Below are 18,816 nucleotides of genomic sequence, written 5' to 3' on the forward strand. Positions count from 1 at the left end.
AGTAAGAGATTCTGTGCATGGTCTTGAAACTATAGTTTTGTAATAAAGTTCTTTCCTTGTAATAAAAGTAAACCAGTGTCTACCTGCCATATTGTGTTTTTGTTTGAACGTTATGTGTGCTTATAAAAAAAAAATGGAAGGCTGCTTTTATTTCAGTAAACTTATACAGAAACCGCAACATCAAAATTAAGTAATTTTAGGAAACATTTAGACATTCAAACTGTACTTTAGCATTAATGACGTCTGTCAGAAGATCAGTCATCACCACCATTAGAATTAGCATCTCCAGAATACCAGCATGTATGTGTAGAGGAACACATACATACAACTAAAAATAAAAATAGAAATAGAAAATAGTTTTAATGGTTTCTGGACCGCCAAACGTAACCACGGATGTGAAGAACACGTCAGGGTATCACCATCGCCTGGAGTCCATAGATCTTGGGTTTGGTGATCTGGAGAATAAGGTGATGCAGGATGGATGCTGGGATGCTCCTCGTCACGATGACGTTAGCTAATACTGCGCAGTCTGCAGGCTGCGGTGCGGCCACGCCGCTAGCCCCGGGGGAGCCTGAGGGGGCAGAGCGCCCCTCATTTGGTGGAGCGTCGAGTGGGCTCCGAGGCGGTAGGCGGGGGCGGCGGCCCCCTACGGTCCAGATCCTCGATGTACGACATGATGAGCTTGCGGCGTGCATCTGGGACGCACTCTAGAACCAGATATCGCTTGTCGTTCTGGAGGACCTTCTCAATGTCCTTGAGGTGCTGGTCTGACTCTTGCATCAACTTCCGGGACCTGAGCAGTCCCCATTTTTTGGGGGGGGCAAAAAATATAGGCAGGTAAATATCACAGGGAGATGAGACCCCTAGGGCCGACCAGTCAGGGGACAGGAGGACCAACTTCGACAAAGAGCAGCTCAGACAGCAACTCGCCTGTACGTGATGAATTTGGTCTCTTTCAGGAGTGTCCTGAAATCCGCTTTGGCTGTGATATATTTGTCTTTGATGTAATCTTCAAACTCCCTCTGCTTTTTCTGTAACAGAGCCAGGTAAAACCAGACATAAGAGGCAAGTTACACCAAGCAAAACCACACCCAAAAGACAGCAGAGAGCAAATTAATTTCTTTTCTTTTTTATTACCCGGTCACTACTGGAGAACTTGATGCAGCGGGGATCTTCCTTAATGAGCTTCTTCACCTCCTTCCACGTCGTCGTCAGTGTGATCTAAGATGCCCAAACAGAGATAATGATAAAACACCGAAAGACAGAGGATGCCGGAATGCTTCAGTGACTCGCAGTCCCGCTTTGGTTAGCATACCCATTAACCCTGAGTAAATAAGACGTTAGCATTATGCTAAGCATTCACTTAGCTATCATCCTTCTTATAAGTTACTGATGTTAAACAAACAGCGGTGAAGCTTCACTGACCCACTGAATTTTGGATCAGATAATCTGCAATGCCCAAATATGTGTTAAAACAGATTCAAGGGAGCAGCTTTAAGGCCGACGAACCGAAGAGGTCTCATCCAGCAGCAGCCGGAAGTGCTCCTTCTTCTTCTTGGCGAGCGCCTCGATGTGCTCGTTGAAGAGTTTCTCCTTCTCGTCACGCTCCAGCAGGGAGGCCGACTCCCAGCGGTGGTCCTTCCTCAAATTCCGCCGAGTGTCCGACCACGTAGCATCTGAGGATCGTACCTGGCGTGAGCAAAGACAAAAATCAGAGAATCGCACTCGAGTACAAGAAGATTGCAAAAGTTCAACCAAAGGTCCATGTACATGAATGGGGAAATGGAGGAACCTTTGCATCAAACCACATCTGTTTGCTGGGCATCCGATGCCTCTGCTTTAAGCTGACACAGGACACGGTTACTTTTAAGTACCAGGGGAAAGTAGGGGCCAGTGAACAATGACTCACAGCCTTCATAGCAGTCTTAACTTATCTGACAATTTCCTAATCAGTAATCAGTAGAGCAGGGGGAGACAACCCTGGTCCTGGAGTGGCAGTGTCCAGAATGTCTTCTATCCTACATAGTCTTTGATGGAGCAACCTGATCTTAGGCAGACAAACTCCTCAGGTAAGACAGAAGACCTGCTGGATACCGGCGCTCCACGACCAGGGTTGCCTACCCATGCAGTAGGGTTATGGACATGAATTCAGGCCCTTCTGATGCCAGATTTTGGGTTTTTGGAACCTGTGGAAGGATGGGAGACCCTACACACCATGTCTGACATGAGGGCCTTGAAGTGCTGGATGGCCTCTTCTCGCTTGTGCTGCTCCCGCTCGCGGTCGATCTCCTTGGTCTGCTCCGAGCGTGCCTTCTGCACCTCCCGCTCCCGCTCCCGCAGGCTGGCTTCTATCCGCGCCTGCCTCTCCAGCTCCTTCTCCTTCTCGGAGTCCAGGTTCTGCAGCCCCAGAAGCACACGGTCATGCTCACACTAACCCCAGCCCCTCAGCGTGTGACTCTGTGCTTATGGATAGCTGAGCACACCTTGGACAGCTTCTCCACATACTGCTTGAAGAGCTCCTCCCTCATGGCCGAGCTCTCCACGGCCTTATAGCGGGGGTCACCCTCTAGCTTGTCCTTCACCTTGCTCCACCTCAGCTGGCCGTCGACGTGCTGGTCAGCCAGGAGCTCGAAGAAGTCAACCTTCATCTTTCATGGGGAGGAAAAGCACGCACTCAACACCTCCCATTCAAACAAGCTCCACACCAGTAATTAAAAAGATGTGACGAATATCAGCACAGCTACAATTACAATGTACAAGAAGAAGCCACATAAAAAGCAGAAGTACCCCCCCCCCCCCGAGTGACAGCTTTTAACAAAGATGCTTACTCTCCCAGTCAAATCTGACAGGAAGCTGCTGAAATTCCAAACACATAAGAGCTTGGTCCAAGTTGAGGTGAGGTCACTAATAACCTATTGACTCCCGTGAGTACGGTGGTAATTAACGGTGCCCTGGAGAGCAGTCAAGCCAGTGTCACTGAGAGGGTGACTGACTGTGGGGCCCTCCCTCAGAGAGCACCACCCACCCTTACGTTGTCCCTGGAAGGTGACATTTCACAGTCATTAATCTTTGATGGGTGACCTTTTCTTCCTAGAGGAAATCATACCAGTCACTATAACCATTAACCCTCCGTGGTACACTGGGGATTTGCATCGAAAAAGCTTTTGGGTAGCAGTAATAAAAGTAGTGAAAATGTGTATATAGAGAAGTGTTCAGAAAAGCATTGAACTAACAAACCTTATTATTCCTAGGAAGCTTCCCTGGAATTAAGTACTCCAAGTACCTTCATGTCGTACGACAGTGCCTTGGCTACAGATTGTGGAGTCTGGGTTCCCCTATGCTGGCCCATTCAAGGGCACATCAGCAGCGCCCAACTTTCCCCAAGCCCCCCCCCCAGTTAATAGCCCCCTGACTAGTCTTGCCAGCTCACCTTCTCTCCACGACTCTTGGAATCCTCTTTCTCTTTTTTCCTGAGAGCGGTCATGAACTCAATGAACATGGCTTCCCGGTCCTTCATCTTCTCAATGGCCTTGAATCTTGCATCCTTGGCATGTTTTGAAGCGAACTCGCTAAAAGTCATCCTGGAAAATGACATCCAGGGGATATTTTCAATAAAACTGACAGTTCTCACTTCATAAACATTGTACAGAGGACTTTTAAGACAGTACTATGCGGCTTGCCTGATATTTGGCTTTGCTTCCTCCAGCATCTTCCTGAACTCTTCCTTGGCTTGCATGAGCTTGTTCTTCTTTTCTTTTCGCTCTTCCTCAGCACGAGTTTTCACATACTGGTCGAAGACCTACAAGGCCAACAAATATGTCTGAAGTAAGTCTGCATCCACAGAGAGGAATGAATACAGTTACCAAAGAAGCATCACGGGTGCATGGTGAACTATCTGGGGCAGTTAAAATCCTTCCCGAAGATGATGACATCTATTCAACCAAAAACCTCACGTATGTTTGAGCTCCATTAACATTCCACCACAATTCCAGAATCTGGCCACCTGACTAAAATGTCAACAGAAGTCATGAGATAATAGAGGCAAACGATACCACCACCATGTTGGGGGGGGTTCAGGTGGCTCATCATTCACCGTGTTCTCTGGCAGATCAGGGCATGTGTACTACAACTAGGGTGATCACGATTAAATTGCAGCGTTATTATATGGCACGTGCCGTAACCACCAGGGCTTTAGACGGCGGGTGAAACATTTGTCTGGATGCCGGCTTTTCGGTACTTTATGGACATTTAGTTACGCCCAGAATTTGGTAAGCAAATTAGTAGTGTACTCCGCTAACTGAATTTAGCAAACATAAGGATACGCTGAATTTATACAGATCACTAACTTTTGGGTGCCACAATACGCATCCCATGAATATCTTAAGCACACTCCTAAACTGCTTAACCTGCCATTTGATGACTGCGCATGCAGCATATGACCGCGATTACATGGTGACGTGATCGTGATGACCGCGATTACATGGTGACGTGATCGTGATGACCGCGATTACATGGTGACGTGATCGTGATGACCGCGATTACATGGTGACGTGATCGTGATGACCGCGATTACATCGTGACGTGATCGTGATGACCGCGATTACATCGTGACGTGATCGTGACAGCCCTAACTACAGCCCAAAAGAAGCGTACAGTCTTGAGTGCTTCACCGCTACCTTGAAGACTTCCAATGACTCGCAGTTTACATACACAGATCCCCTTAGAGTGTAAGATAAAATGTATTAAATGTAAAGTTGGGTACCAAACCCCGGTACTAGTATGGCACCAGTTCCTATAAGATCGGTATGTACTGGACCGTATTGCAGCGCAGATTTCAGTGCCGCTTAAATGCCCGAGATGTCAACTGAAATGTTTGCCCTCTACTGCTCAGAACAGAAGCATCACTGCACCTCACATGTCGTTGGTTAACGCTAAACTTGCTCTGATGTTAGCAGACGCCTATCATTAGTTAGTAGCTACTTTATACACGGTAAAAACGCTAAACGGTCTGAAATGTGACTGTACTTTGAATGAAATACAGACACCGGGAGGTACTAATTAAAAACAACTGGGGTGTAAAGAGGGGAACATGTACTATTTTTCTTTGCATTAACATATTTAAGGTGACAAGTTAATATATTTCAATTTGAAATTAAACTTGCCAGCCTTAAGCATGCCTATATTTCTCCTGTGGTGAAATAACCAAAGTTAAGGAAGGTCCTGGAAATGGCAGCTGTGAAAACGTTTGTCTTCACCATCACCAAGATGACAAAAGATGGAATTTCTTATGGAATAACGGTCTGGCAGAGCCACAACTACTTGGACTATGCAAGCTACTGTTTCTGGCAGCTCCAGGTGACGGCATCCTACTCGGGTCAGCAGAACGTTACAAGTCTGTCCCGTCGTGTCTCATCACCTCGCACCATGTCAGCTCCTCAGACTGGGCAAAAGGATACTTGGGGTGTTTCCCCAATGGACAAAAAAAAAATGCGAATGATGACATTTCAGGACTAGACAAGGAGTCTGCGATCACATTAAGAAGGTATAATGTTCACGGTCAGAAAAAAAAGGCACATTTACCTGCGGTCAGGGTACAGTTTGCAGACCCCTTAGGGTATAAGCCCAGTGACCCTGAAAGGTACAAAATGGTAATTTTTCTTCACTAAGAGTGTAACTGGAGCGCAGACACATTACCTGCTTCCGTTCCTTGGGGTTCAGCAGAAGGTACCGTGGGTCAAACACAATCTTGTGCAGCTCTTTTTCCCATGTGGAGAAGGCTGAGACCTGGGCGTGGGGCAGGGCGGGGGGGGAGGGTGTTGGGGGGCAAGGCAAAGGTGAAAGAGCAGGTGTGTCAGAGCAGCCTTAATGAGGCGGCTATAACAAGGTGACTGTGGCAGGCCAGCGCCGTCTGTTTCATCGCCAGGGCCACCGTCTCAAATGAACGAGGACCCTCCCGTGGGGGCGGCCGGAACCTTTCCCCGACCGTTAATCGGCACAGAGAAACGGCCTAATTAAGCAAAAAAGGCCGTCTCTCCAATTACCCCGTTAAAGCACCTACTGCAGAGAGTGCCCTTAGTGGGAACGCCGGCCTTGAAGATCAGCCCTTTTGATTCCGCTAAAAATGCTTTTCATCTGCTCTTTGGGACACAGCTTAAAAGGGCGACAACCTTTCCGGGGTCTCTCTGCCCCCCCCGCCCCCCCCCCCCACTGCAAGCAAAGCATTGAAAACAAACAAGAAAATGTCAGAGTGACAGTAATGCCGTGGGTCAGATACACGGAGAGGGAAGGACCCTCTGGATGGACAGACAGGGTTCCTGTGGGCACCCCCTGCTCAGAGAGCGGAACGCACGGCTCGCTGCTTCAGGTTAGCTAACCGGAACCCTCAGATAGGTCATCAGATCAAAGAGGACACAGCAAAAACCTTCTTTTTACCTGCAACAGGCACTGCCAGTCCAGGCATATTTGCTCAGCAGACATGCAATGTTTCATAACACTGAAGCAGACAGCATGTCAATTATTTAAAAGTTTAGAATTTTGCAATTTGATCATCTCTAGGTAGTCTACTAATTACAAAATGCATCAGAAAAAGGAATTCCCATGTCTCACACATCAGTCTCATAGAAATATTGTGTTAAGGTTAAAGACCGTAAGACTGGTCATTCTGAAGTACATGCTGAATACACCAATACCTATTGACAGTCTCATTACTGTAATTTAAGTAATACCCAATTAAATAATTACTGAGTGTTATCTGCTGGAAGCAAAATACCTGGACTTGCAGTAAGTTGCACTTGCCACCAAAAACCATTCAATTACTTAGAAACAATACAGCTACAAGAAACATTTCCAGCAAAATGTCACAAATAAGACATCAAGGTAAGCACAAAAACCAGAGGAAGGAATGGGGGAGGGACAGGATGGGGGGGAGAGAGAAAAACAGCGAAAGGGTATAAAATATAAACTGAAGGTAGTACGTTGGGGGCTTCCACTTAGACTTGTGTGTGTGACATTACAGAGCCGGTTACGAGCCGCACGAGTGCGGCGGCTGCATTGCAGTGTGCTTTACCGCTCTCTCCAGCAGCATGTCCCTGAACTGCGCCACGCGGGCCTCCAGGGGCACCACTGCCCGCTCGCGCGCCGCCTTGATCTCCGCCTCCACTGCCACCTCTTTCTCTGCCTCAGGAGCCTCTTTCATCTCTTCCTTCCTGCGGAACGACATGGGGGACATCAGGATGCCCGATCGCCAAAGGGTGGGGTGGGGGGGAGGCAGGCGGCGGTGGTGGTTGGGGGGGGGGGGGGTGTATGGGGGTGAGCTCCACATCAGTTAGGTCATGGCAGCAGGCGAACGGTTTCTCTACCAATCTACTGTCTCAGCTAACCTGTTACTCTCTCCCCTTATCTACCTTAGCAGTACAGTTCCAGTACAGCTCTAGCACATTCCGCATCTTACAGGTGGCTTGTGGGGCATCTAAGGCTCCCATCGTGACGTCTCACTGGACCACAATCACAACGCAACTAACATCTGCAGAACCTCTGGAGTTCCTCTGTAAGAAAAGTCTAGAAGAAGGCTGAGTAGGTGTTACCTTAGAGGCCCATGTTGGTCTCACCAGTTCTACGGGCGTTCCCTGAAAAATATTCCCCTGCGCAACAAGACCGCCGTTTGGGGCAGGGAGAGGCAGACCTCTGACAGGAAACACTGATTGATTGGGTATCCTGGACAGCAGGGATTTGCATAACAAAAATCACGCCCCAAGACAGGCAGGTATCAATTAAATACACTCATTGTAGGCTGGGTCAGAACTGTCAAAGTCCAATTTCTAGCAGTTCATATTCATGTTAAAAAAGGTGCAGATGCACAGTTCACTTTGACGAGTCGTTACGTGACAAATTCAGCTTGATTTCCCGCTGACATGGTTATCACGGCAGGAGCATGCATGGTGCGGTTCGCGCGGCGCCACCGAAGGCCGACGCGTCGCTGATGGACGCGGGGCTCTGGATCACTTACTTTCTCTTCTTGGCCTTGATGGGCTCGTCCTCCATGGCCTCCGCAGCGGCCGCCTCCAGCTCCTCTCGGCTCACGCCCGCTAGGAAGCGGACGGGCAGGTCAGCCATTGCACTTGCACAAACACCTCTTTCTGGCAAAGTGGGGCATGGGTCACTTGTAGATAAGCACAGGCCACAGAACTCGGTGCTTTTCTATAATTAGGAAAGACCCGGCAACGTACTGTATGGATGCGTTACAGCTACCGCGGGAAGAAAGTTCTGATGCAATGGGAAGAGAGACAGACAGACAATTCATAGATGCTAACTAGCCATGACGCATGAACAGCACTCATACAACATGGGCAGAACAGGCTAACTGCACACACACAGAGTGCGGACGAGACTCGAACCCCCCACCTGGGAGATATGAGGTAATAATGCTACCTGCTGGGCTACTGTGCCCCCCCACCATCGCTGTTCAGTAAACACAAAACCAGCCAGCCAGCTGAACCTGGGCATCTAAGGCACCATCTCAGTGCCGGACCCGGGCGAGGACCCGCCTGTCCCCCGGGGCACGGGGCTCACCCAACTTGCGGCTGTCCTCCAGACCCCTCTTATGGGGGGGCTCCTGGATGTTCTTGTCCACATCAGCCCGCCCCATCAGCTCCTCAGGCCGATCCCACATGGACAGCCGGGTGGTGGGGTTGTAGAAGAACACGCGGTCGTCACCGGTCCAAACCACGCACCTGCCGGAGGATAACGGACGCCGGAAAGTTCAGCTAGAAACGCGGCTCAGCAAACACGGCTTCCCTTTCAGCTTCTGATCAGTGCCGCTCAACGACGAAACCGAACCTTAACAGTCCCCAACGCATCCCAAATAAATGACTTTACGTTTCTTAGGCATACCCACCTGCATTCCACCTTTCTGACACACAGATAAACTGAGGAAGGTGGGAGGGCACAGACTGGTGCAGACCACTCATTCCCCACTACCTACTGACCACCCCATTTTTGTACCTTATGTAATTGTAAGTTAATTTACTTACTTGCAACTGCAATTTTGTACCTTATGGATATATTGAGAATCATTTTATTACTTATTTTTATTATTATTACTTTTATTCTGATTTTTTTATTTTATTTTATTTGTTCTATTTCTTTAATGTCTGGTTTTGTGTCTGTGCAACACTGCTCTCTCTACGTGCCTCAAATTGCCCCTCGGGAACAAATAAAGTTTTTTGATTTGATTTACACACCAGGGGGTGCCAGGGATGGGAGTGGTGGCCACTGGCTTGGCTTTCTGAGCAGCTCGCTCCTCCTCGGTCATCTCCTCCTCCTTGGGCTCCTGAGCAAAGGCGACGTGGAGCTAAAAGCAGCCAGTCACAAAACACAGAGGAGGACGCCGTAAGGCACGGTGCACCGAGGCCGCCAGAGAAAGAGCACACGTACCTCTTTCATGTCCTTGGGAGCATCCACCTTAGGCTCGTCATCCTCCATGTCCATCAGATCAGAATTGTCCAACAAGAATCTGCCATCCTTGGCCTTTTCCCCATCCCTGTCTGCTGGGGTGGGGGGAGAAAACAAAGCTCATTAAGAGCCCTACAGCCGAAACAACCAAATCCTTCAGTATCACTAACCAGTCATTTTCCAACTGGAAGAGCCATATACTGAACACCAGCCGAAAACGTCCAATAACCATCCGCAACACCAACCCGTGTCTCTCAAAGGTGCATGTATGCCTGCATTCCATGAAGCTGCCAAACCACCTTACCTTTCTCCCTCAGCTCGTCCGGCTTGTCCCAGGTGGACTCCAAAGTCCGGTTGTTGTAGTAGTAGGTCTTCCCGTCGGCCGTTTTGTACTCGGACCACTCTGAGAGGGACAGAGTCCCGGCCAGCGCCACAGGCCCTGCCGCCATGGCCATCTGTGGGTGCATCATGGGAACCAGGGGAGGAGCCATTCTGGGGAGCAGACCTGGGAAGGGCCACACGCACAGGCAGGTGTGTGAGAGAGTAGCAGCAGCTCGGCCCACGGCCAGGCCACCATCCACAACCACTTCACTGATCCCAGCCCACTCCGAGACCAGCAAAACAAAACAAACACGCAACTAGCAGAGGACCCTTTGGAACTCGAAGAAACATGATCCTCAAGTGGGTCAATGGACACTGGCACCTTGAGAGCCATTCGCAAAGAGAAACAACCTAAAAGTTTGTTCTGCCAACAAAGTTTTATAGCACAGAGAGCTGGAGGTCCGAGCTGGATCTGCCTGCAAACCCCACTTCTCAGGCCAATATTGGGAAGAGCTCTTTTCACAGGTGATTCAATACAAAAGTTTCATGAGTATCGAAGTATGACTGGGGACAGATTACAGTTAAGCCAGTAAGATATGAAACAATCATTCGCTGATCTGAGACAAATAACCCAATGACTTTAAAATAAATAAATAAATAATCTGCTGCCATGTAAGCAGCATCAGGGGACAATAAGCTTCTTAACCGATAGTTTAACCATGAACCAGGTAAACAGAAAATTAACGACAAGAACGCCCATCACCACCAGAAGTAAAGGCTAAAGCGTGATCAAAGATGACTGAAGAAAATGAGGGCAATCACAATATCGCTAAGCTCTAATATACACGACTAGCAAAGTTACAAACCCACTTTCCGTTAAAACAAGTCGCAAAGCCATGACTCATCACCTACAGTAAGATCGCCTTTCCTTTCAAACTGAAACCCCAATTACCGAAGGCAATGAGGACAACTTGATGAATTTCGAAATAAAGCTTCGTTTAGGCACAGATTTGCAAACAGCCACCATGAATAAGGGAGCCGCTGCTAATGAACACACACACACATAAAAATGCTCATGTTTGTGAGCTGAACCTGGCTCTGTTTCAGAAGATGCCACCAGATTCCACCAAATCACCCCAGCAAGCAAAGCCACCGAATCGGGAGCTGAATGGGGTCTGGAGCAGACAGACCATTCAGGTTCCATCTCATTGCTTGGCTGAATATTTGGATCACTGCATCTTTCCAGCAGGACAGTTTTCAGGACGTGCCTTAACTATTGGAGAAACATAAAACCACTTAAATTCTGCGGACATGTCTGATATTAAACAAGAGCAGATCAGATCAAAGTATCCTGAGCAGCGCCTCCTTGTGGACAGTGTGCAAGTGTGCAGGGCAGACACAGGAGGAAGGGCAGCGTCACAACACCCACTAACATGCCAACTAACAGAATAAAAACTGCACTGGAGATTTTGGAAGGAATTACCGTTTTTGTTGGGAGCGACTGTCTTTATATAGGGGCAGCTGACTATCGGCATCATTGCTACACCTGCAAGAACGGATAAGCAAGCATATTGGACACAGAAATTGCCGGCCGCTCAGACAGGTCATACACGCATAGATATTTACAGCTAGAGGGCTTCCCATCATCTGGCTGGCAGGTGAGGGGCTCTCTGAGCATCTTGCGAGCACAGGGGACTCAAGCAGCACTTGCAGAATCACACAAAGGAATGGATTTTATCCCAAAATCAATAAATGAATTAAACATGTTTTTAATATGATAAAACAATGGCAAAGTTTTGGAGTGGGGCTGAATTAAGCGGGGGAAAAAAAACACGGTAGCACACCTCAGAGTGTAAATCCCTAACTTACGTCATGTTCTTTGGAGCAGGGAAGTACCAGTATGAGCCACTCAGCAATGACTGGCACAGACTGCCACCTACTGGACACTCTGTGCCATGCTGCCAGCAGGCATTAGGTGCCTGTTAATCTACCCCTACATGAAAAAGTACATAAACATCTGCTGTCATTTATAGGTCACATACATGGGAACCAGCATAGAGTGATAGCCCAGTCCAAACACGTGTGCAGTATAGTGCAAATCCGGGGAAGGCTGTACTGCACACGCACACACAAGCATGGCCTTTGCTAACCTAGTCGCTGAGCCTACAGTGCCAGCAACACAAGCACTGCAAGAGGAAATAAAAGCATAAAATAAGCAGGAAATCACCTCATCGGAGGTAGAAGATGAGGGAGTGCTGCTCTGACCCGCCCACCCCCCAGCACTCGGAAAGCATGGACAGGGTCACAGCCGAGAAGGGCAACAGTCCCGATCGGGGGCGGGGGGAGGGGGATGCAGAAATCACCGACAGCTGGCTGACCAGAAGGATACAACTCATCTATATGAACTACATCAAGTACCCTGCATCAGCTGAAGACAACACACACCGGTCAGACGTGTGCACCAATCCCTGGCTTCCATTCGGTGTGCTGGGCCACACTGTCCTCCCAGTATGCAGAAATGACCCTGCAGGAAAGCGCTCACTGTGGCATCACAGACAGTCCTGCTGCAGCCAGCCGTGACTGTAGTGAAACACTGAGCCTGCATCAGCTCTCAGGCTATGCAGGATATGTTAAGGTGATGGAGTCAGAGCAACTTTGTGAGCGATGTTGCCGGTGACCGACCAAGTGAAACAAAAGGGCAACTTATCTGGATCTGGATGATCACGAAAAGTAGCCCACTGCCGATTAAAATCCATCCATCACCACCCGGTTGTCTGGGGTTCGGACCGCGGGGGTAGCAATGTCAGGAGAGATACCCAGACCTCCCTCTCCCCAGCCACCTCTGCCAATTAAAGTTGTCAAAAAAAATTGTTGCCCAATATCAAAAGGAAAGTCTGAGCAACATTGGTCAGCATCATTGCCCCCTGTATCATCACATTTAGGGTTCGCAATTGAGCAGTGATGCCAAGCTGGCCACTGGTTTTGGTGAGCCACCCAAACCAAGCATTAATAAACTGACTGCACCATATTATTTACAGAGAAAGAAGGCAACTATTAAGGTCTCCATTTACTCCACTGAGGGTGTAGGAAATTCATGGGCAACATCATAAAAGAAGAGGTGAAATTCTCTTATCATCCAGACCACAGTCCTGATGGCCCCAAGGCAAAAAGCGGCAGGCATCTGCCAGCCAGCCTACGGCGAAAAGTGGGGCAGGTTCACTGGGAACCCTGAGAAAACCTCCTCATGTGCCCCAAGTCCAGCAGCTCAGCTTCAGCAGCTCAGCTTCAGCAGCTGGAAATCAAGCCTTAACATCTTATTTATTTAGCAGCCGCTTTTGTCCAAAGTGACAAACCTGTGAAGCAGGTAGCACATCATAAGCATACGGCCTGGATACCAAGCAGGCAGAGACCAGCAACTCACAAGCACGACAGCTATGGGAATGGGAGCTGCACCAGACACCACAGAAGCTAACATCTAACCGGAGAAGAAGGATCAGCAAGCAGATGGTCTAGATGGAACATCATGAATATCATACATATTAGTATGGACAGATGGCATGAAGGAACTCAAAGGAGGGCGTGTGTGTGTGTTGGGGGGGCGGGGGGGGGGTCTGATGTCAACATCCGAGAGGGCAGGAACCCCACGCAATGGGCCATGGCACTGGAGCGAGGGAGGGGGGCGAGCACAGCAGCCGGGCACCTACCCGGCAGCGGGATGGGCATCCCCGGAAGGGGCACCCGGAAGGGCGGCACCATGACGGGGGGGAAGGCAGGCATGGCGGCGGTGGGCTGGGGCAGGCCGTGTGGCACGCCGTGTGGCAGGGGCGCCGGCAGACTCTGCGCCAGTGGCTGCGGGAGCGGCTGAGGGACAGCTGGCAGCGGTGTCACCGTGGCAGCGGCCGCAGATATACTCCCCGTCACCACCGGGGGAGCCCCTGTACCAGAGGGTGACGATGGCACGGGGGACATCTCCGTGGTGGGTGGGGCTGTAGTAGGGCAGGGAGAGGACCCGTCAAGAGCAGGGGCACGAGCACCAATACCCAGAATGCCTCAGAAAAAATCCATGAAACACAGCCCAAGTGGCACTTACCGGCAATGGGCTGGGAGATGGCGGGGGAGGAAGGGGCACTGTTGCTGCTGGGCACGGGGCTGCTGGAGCTCAAGCCTGGGGAAGGGGCCCGGGTGGCGGCAGGTGCTGCTGCAGCAGAGCCGGCGGCCGGGAGGCTGGTGGGCGAGGCCGTGGCTGCGGCCGAGGGCCCCGCTCCCTGGGACATCATCAGGGGGCTGAGCTCCGACTGCTGGATTACCTTCACTCCATCCGGCTTGGTCCAGGCCGACTCCCGGGTACGGGCGTTATAGTAGTACACCTTGACGACAGGGGGAAGCAGAAGGTGAAGGACTCAGTGGTGATGCCATCAAAAAGCACAAGCCACGCAGAAACATGTCAGGTGAAGCAGGGAACTCTGGGAAACTTCAACAACAGGAACACCCCCTCAAGTCGGAATTCTGACTTGGAAACTCAGAGAAACCACTGCAACCCCGACCTCAGAATCCAAGATGGCTGTGCCCTTCATCAGCAGAAGTGAAATACTGAGGTTATAAACAGTCTATTTTCACATGTGCCTTATTTGTATCAGTCGTAGACACAGAACTGTCTAACCACTAAATGTGGACTTGTTGCTGTTTATATATGCCAAAGACCACATAATGAGTAATCTACTGATATGGCTAACAATGAATCTGGCTAGAACTGGGTATTGCTAAATGTCTTTCCAACTTCTTCTACTGGAACACGGTTAACACGGATGTGACATCATTCCCAGCTCCAAGATAAATGGAAGGCACCTTAATTCATGGGTTGCCAATCTTATCCAGACAGTATTCAGGTTTTCTCCGCAACTCCCTAATTAGATTACTAATTAACTAATTAGTGGACTGATTGGCTGAAGAGTCCTCACACCTGGGTTTGAACAGCTGACCTATAGGTCACCCCAAAACCCTGCACACACACCGGCCCTTTGTGGATAAGACTCCTCAAGTCTAACATCACAAAGCTTGATTCCTCTCTGTTAAGTAACACTTGAGTCACATTGAGGAGATGCATACCTTCCCTTCTGGGGTCTTGTTCTCCACCCAGATCTCCTCAGCAGGTGGTAGCGTGGGCCCCCCCGGGGAGGGTACAGGGGGCATTCCAGGGGGGAACATCATTCCAGGGGGGGGAGGCAGATTGCCCATTGGAGGCGGCATGAATGGGGGTCTCTGGGGCACATAGAGGCACATAGACACGACAAATTAAACCGATGTGTGGGATCAATCTTTACAAAATATATACAGCAGGCTAGACACAGGAAATATTTTACAAAGCGATGAGGAGATGGTCTCCTCACACAGCAGGCACTGGGCTTACATAGGTCAGACGGACCAGACCTCCCGTTGCAAATGTTAAACTAAACGGAGAGGAGGTCGGACGGGGGCCCGAGCGTAACGGGCCAGACGGAGAGGAGGTCGGACGGGGGCCCGAGCGTAACGGGCCAGAAGGAGAGGAGGTCGGACGGGGCCCGAGCGTAACGGGCCAGACGGAGAGGAGGTCGGACGGGGGCCCGAGCGTAACGGGCCAGACGGAGAGGAGGTCGGACGGGGGCCCGAGCGTAACGGGCCAGACGGAGAGGAGGTCGGACGGGGCCCGAGCGTAACGGGCCAGACGGAGAGGAGGTCGAACTGGGCCCGAGCGTAACGGGCCAGACGGAGAGGAGGTCGGACGGGGCCCGAGCGTAACGGGCCAGACGGAGAGGTTGTCGGACGGGGGCCCGAGCGTAACGGGCCAGACGGAGAGGAGGTCGGACGGGGGCCCGAGCGTAACGGGCCAGACGGAGAGGAGGTCGGACGGGGGCCCGAGCGTAACGGGCCAGACGGAGAGGAGGTCGGACGGGGGCCCGAGCGTAACGGGCCAGAAGGAGAGGAGGTCGGACGGGGCCCGAGCGTAACGGGCCAGACGGAGAGGAGGTCGGACGGGGCCCGAGCGTAACGGGCCAGACGGAGAGGAGGTCGGACGGGGCCCGAGCGTAACGGGCCAGACGGAGAGGAGGTCGGACGGGGCCCTGAGCGTAACGGGCCAGACGGAGAGGAGGTCGGACGGGGTCCGAGCGTAACGGGCCAGAAGGAGAGGTTGTATTCAATGAGCACAAACACTGGCCGTCAGAGATGACAGAACTGGACACCATCACTGTTTATTGGAGACAACCTCAGCTCTGTATGGTGCCCGAATCTCTCATACCTGTAAGTGTGGGGGTCCCACCGGCGGGGGCATACCCCCAGGAGGAGGTATGGGCGGCATGCTGGGGTCGAATGGTGGACGTCCGAATGGAGGCCGTGGAGGAGGGGGTGGGCCCCTCATCATGGCAAATGGAGGGGGCGGGGGCCTCATCAGTGGCGGAGGGCCCCGCATCACTGGGCTGGGGGGAGCAGGGCCACGAAAACGAAGGGCTTCTGCCATCCTGAGGAAGAAATGGGTCATGAAAGTCAGACAGACAAAGGGCCATTCTGTTCAGATGAGGCCAGCCATCACAAAAAAAGGATGGTAGTTGATGCAAGCCCAAGATTCGAGGCATACAAAAGCATCCCAACTTCACATTCATTCAATTTACAGGCCATCCATAGTGTCAATTTCTATCAGGAATGAAAAAACTATAATTGACCAACAGCTTAAACTTCACCACTACTCATACAGGTAAACACCTATAAAGCCATGTAACTAACAACACCTTCATTAAACATGTCGATCACTACATTTAAAACACAAAATACACAAGTAACCATATCACGTGCCATCAATAACCAATGGGAAAGGACAATAAATGCTTAACACCATATTTAAAGATGCATATTTTACGCTGGGTGGCCGATTGTATTAACGTGGCAAAATGGGAGTTTTCAGTCCCAGCAGGCTTAGAGAGACGGTAGGAGGGCAGTGGCCGGGCGGCCTTCTCCCATCAGAAATAACACACACCGGCCTCATTCTCAGCAGTATCGGGCTCCCCATTCATTCATACGTATATATTTGTATGCATGCAGCAGATAGTTCAGCAGGAGACGAGACATCGACAGCTGTACAGCACGGTACTGGTAACTCGTATAAGGCGACAACTCAAACCCAAAACCAGCACAGAGTGCCGGCTAACAGCCAGCCGAGAGCGGCGGAGTGCACAGCACGGAGTCAGCGTGCCGTTTCTGGCCGTTAGCTGAACAGCTAGCGACAGGGGCAACTTTACTGAAGTGAGCAAGCCAGCTAAAAACATCATAATCTGGAATGGAAGGTAACCATAGCAAATATTTAAAAATAACTTTTATACGAGCTTGTAGTAGTTAAGTTAAGAAATCCGTATTTTAATCGTCTAACCTGTTCTCATCGAAACCAATCCCGTCTCCTTCTACGTGATCCGCCATTACAAGAAAACAACCAAGAACTGGACCTGAGCTTCCGGCAAATGTACTTAGGGCGGCCTCTGAAGCATCTTATAGGCTGTCGCTCCTGTCAATATTAGGGACAGTGTCATTATGCCGATTTTATTGGTTGGACTATTCATCAATCAGGTGGAGCCTTGTCTCCGTGGTTTGAAAACGGGAAGTAAATCATATCGTACGTAGGTCACGTGTAAAGTAGAAGCAGGGTGCTGCTTATTAGTATTCAGCGGCGTAACTTCCGAAGCAATGGACGTCGTTTTCTACAGGAAACTATTTTCCCATCTTTTGCTGCTTTTATTTGAAAAGTTGTGTTATTTGTCAAGCTTAACGTAATGTGTTATTAAACTGCGAAATGCTATACTTAAGTCTTTTTTGGAATTGCTGTTTTCCTCAGCTGTTTTGTTCTATGTATAACGTAGCTGCGCCCCTCCCCCATTGTTCAGTAGACTACTGCAAAAGTTATTTGTACTACTTTATCCATATAAGTTCATTTAGATATAACAACAGGCTTTTGCTCTACAGCCAGAAAACAACATATAAATACTGAAGCATAGACGCTGGGGAGGACACACTGTCGCGCACAAGCCGATGTCATCTTTCCCTAAAGTTTCTCACCTTAATCATGAAACCTCAATAAGTTCAGCGCTCCTGATCATGGAAAGGGCTCCAATCAATCAATCGATCCATCTCTCCCTTCGGCAGCCAAAATAATTTTATACACTACCCAAACCTAATGGCATGTTAATGGATCCATCTGGTATCGGCATACTTGATATATATCAAGCACCGAAAAGGTACAATCTATTTTGGCAGTTGTACAGTTACTGTTTAAAACGAATGGATTGGAGATATTTGCAAGGTTAAGTATATGTGAGCATATTGATCGATCAGGACAATTAATTGGTGATATTTAATATTCATTACTTTTAGGGAAGCATGAATCCTAAACCAGGTTAATGGAGGAAAGCCGCTTTGAATATACAAGCAACATACAGCAAAAGAACTAAGAGTAAACTGAGGGTTAAGAAGACCATCGCCGAACGGCAATCACGCCTACTGGCGAAGAAGGCAGAGCTGAGGCTGTGCTGGAGAGTCCCTCCCCCTGGACGGAGACCGTTGGGTCGCGAGCGCGCTGGGCACTTGCCAGTATACCTTGGCAGTATATCTGAACTTACCAGTAGGCTATAGCTAAATCCCGCAGTATAACTACCACTTACCAGTTACACATAAACACCGCGGAGCCACCCTCAGTGCAGCGCTTAATAAATCACTTCAAGCTGGCACGTTTCCAGATGCTTTTACATGTGCTGAATTTTGACCGAAATTATCCTTCGATGATACTCCAGTTGCTAATTTTCCTTTTATGTGTAAAGTTTTAGAAAAAGTTGTTTACCTTCCATATTAATGAAATCCTGTAAAATGGGAGGGATAGCTTTGCAGTCCAGGCTGGACAATGTGATACCACAGGCAAAAGGTGAGGTTAGAAATCTGGGTGTAATTCTGAACTGTTTTTGAAAGCCAGTGTATTACAAAGACAGCATTTTATCATCTGAGGAACACAGCAAAGATCAGATCTTTTTTTAT

General features: G+C 49.7%; 1 protein-coding gene across 6 annotated transcripts; it reads right to left on the bottom strand.

The window, feature by feature from the left end:
- Positions 1–130: 130 nt before the first annotated feature.
- tcerg1a (transcription elongation regulator 1a (CA150)) lies at positions 131–17,296 on the bottom strand. Of its 6 annotated transcripts, none has more exons than XM_023844661.2 (21): positions 17,168–17,296; positions 16,046–16,265; positions 14,878–15,030; positions 13,862–14,138; positions 13,476–13,757; positions 11,255–11,317; positions 9,755–9,955; positions 9,433–9,542; positions 9,240–9,328; positions 8,569–8,729; positions 8,006–8,084; positions 7,067–7,205; positions 5,695–5,784; positions 3,681–3,799; positions 3,431–3,581; positions 2,484–2,648; positions 2,215–2,397; positions 1,510–1,689; positions 1,138–1,221; positions 931–1,031; positions 131–793 (listed from the first exon to the last, which is right to left on the bottom strand). In XM_023844661.2, exons 1-21 carry the CDS (start codon positions 17,212–17,214, stop codon positions 592–594), a joined length of 3,096 nt encoding a protein of 1,031 aa, XP_023700429.1. In that variant the 5' UTR covers positions 17,215–17,296; the 3' UTR covers positions 131–591. The 6 variants fall into 6 exon arrangements, with proteins under 6 accessions (XP_023700429.1, XP_023700427.1, XP_023700428.1 ...); XM_023844659.1 differs by having other exon boundaries at positions 9,240–9,349; XM_023844660.2 differs by having other exon boundaries at positions 9,433–9,545.
- Between the last annotated feature and the right edge of the window lie 1,520 nt (positions 17,297–18,816).

Source organism: Paramormyrops kingsleyae, chromosome 10, assembly GCF_048594095.1.
Source record: "Paramormyrops kingsleyae isolate MSU_618 chromosome 10, PKINGS_0.4, whole genome shotgun sequence".
Taxonomy (NCBI): Eukaryota; Metazoa; Chordata; class Actinopteri; order Osteoglossiformes; family Mormyridae; genus Paramormyrops; species Paramormyrops kingsleyae.

Excerpts from the sequence above, each read along its gene's own strand:
- tcerg1a (XM_023844658.2), bottom strand. The coding sequence starts at position 17,214 with ATGGCGGATCACGTAGAAGGAGACGGGATTGGTTTCGATGAGAACAG. Across the intron at positions 11,318-13,475 it reads GATGCCCATCCCGCTGCCGG|GTGTAGCAATGATGCCGATA; the intron begins GTAGGTGCCCGG and ends CCGTTCTTGCAG. Across the intron at positions 5,785-7,066 it reads ACATGCTGCTGGAGAGAGCG|GTCTCAGCCTTCTCCACATG; the intron begins GTAAAGCACACT and ends CCCCACGCCCAG.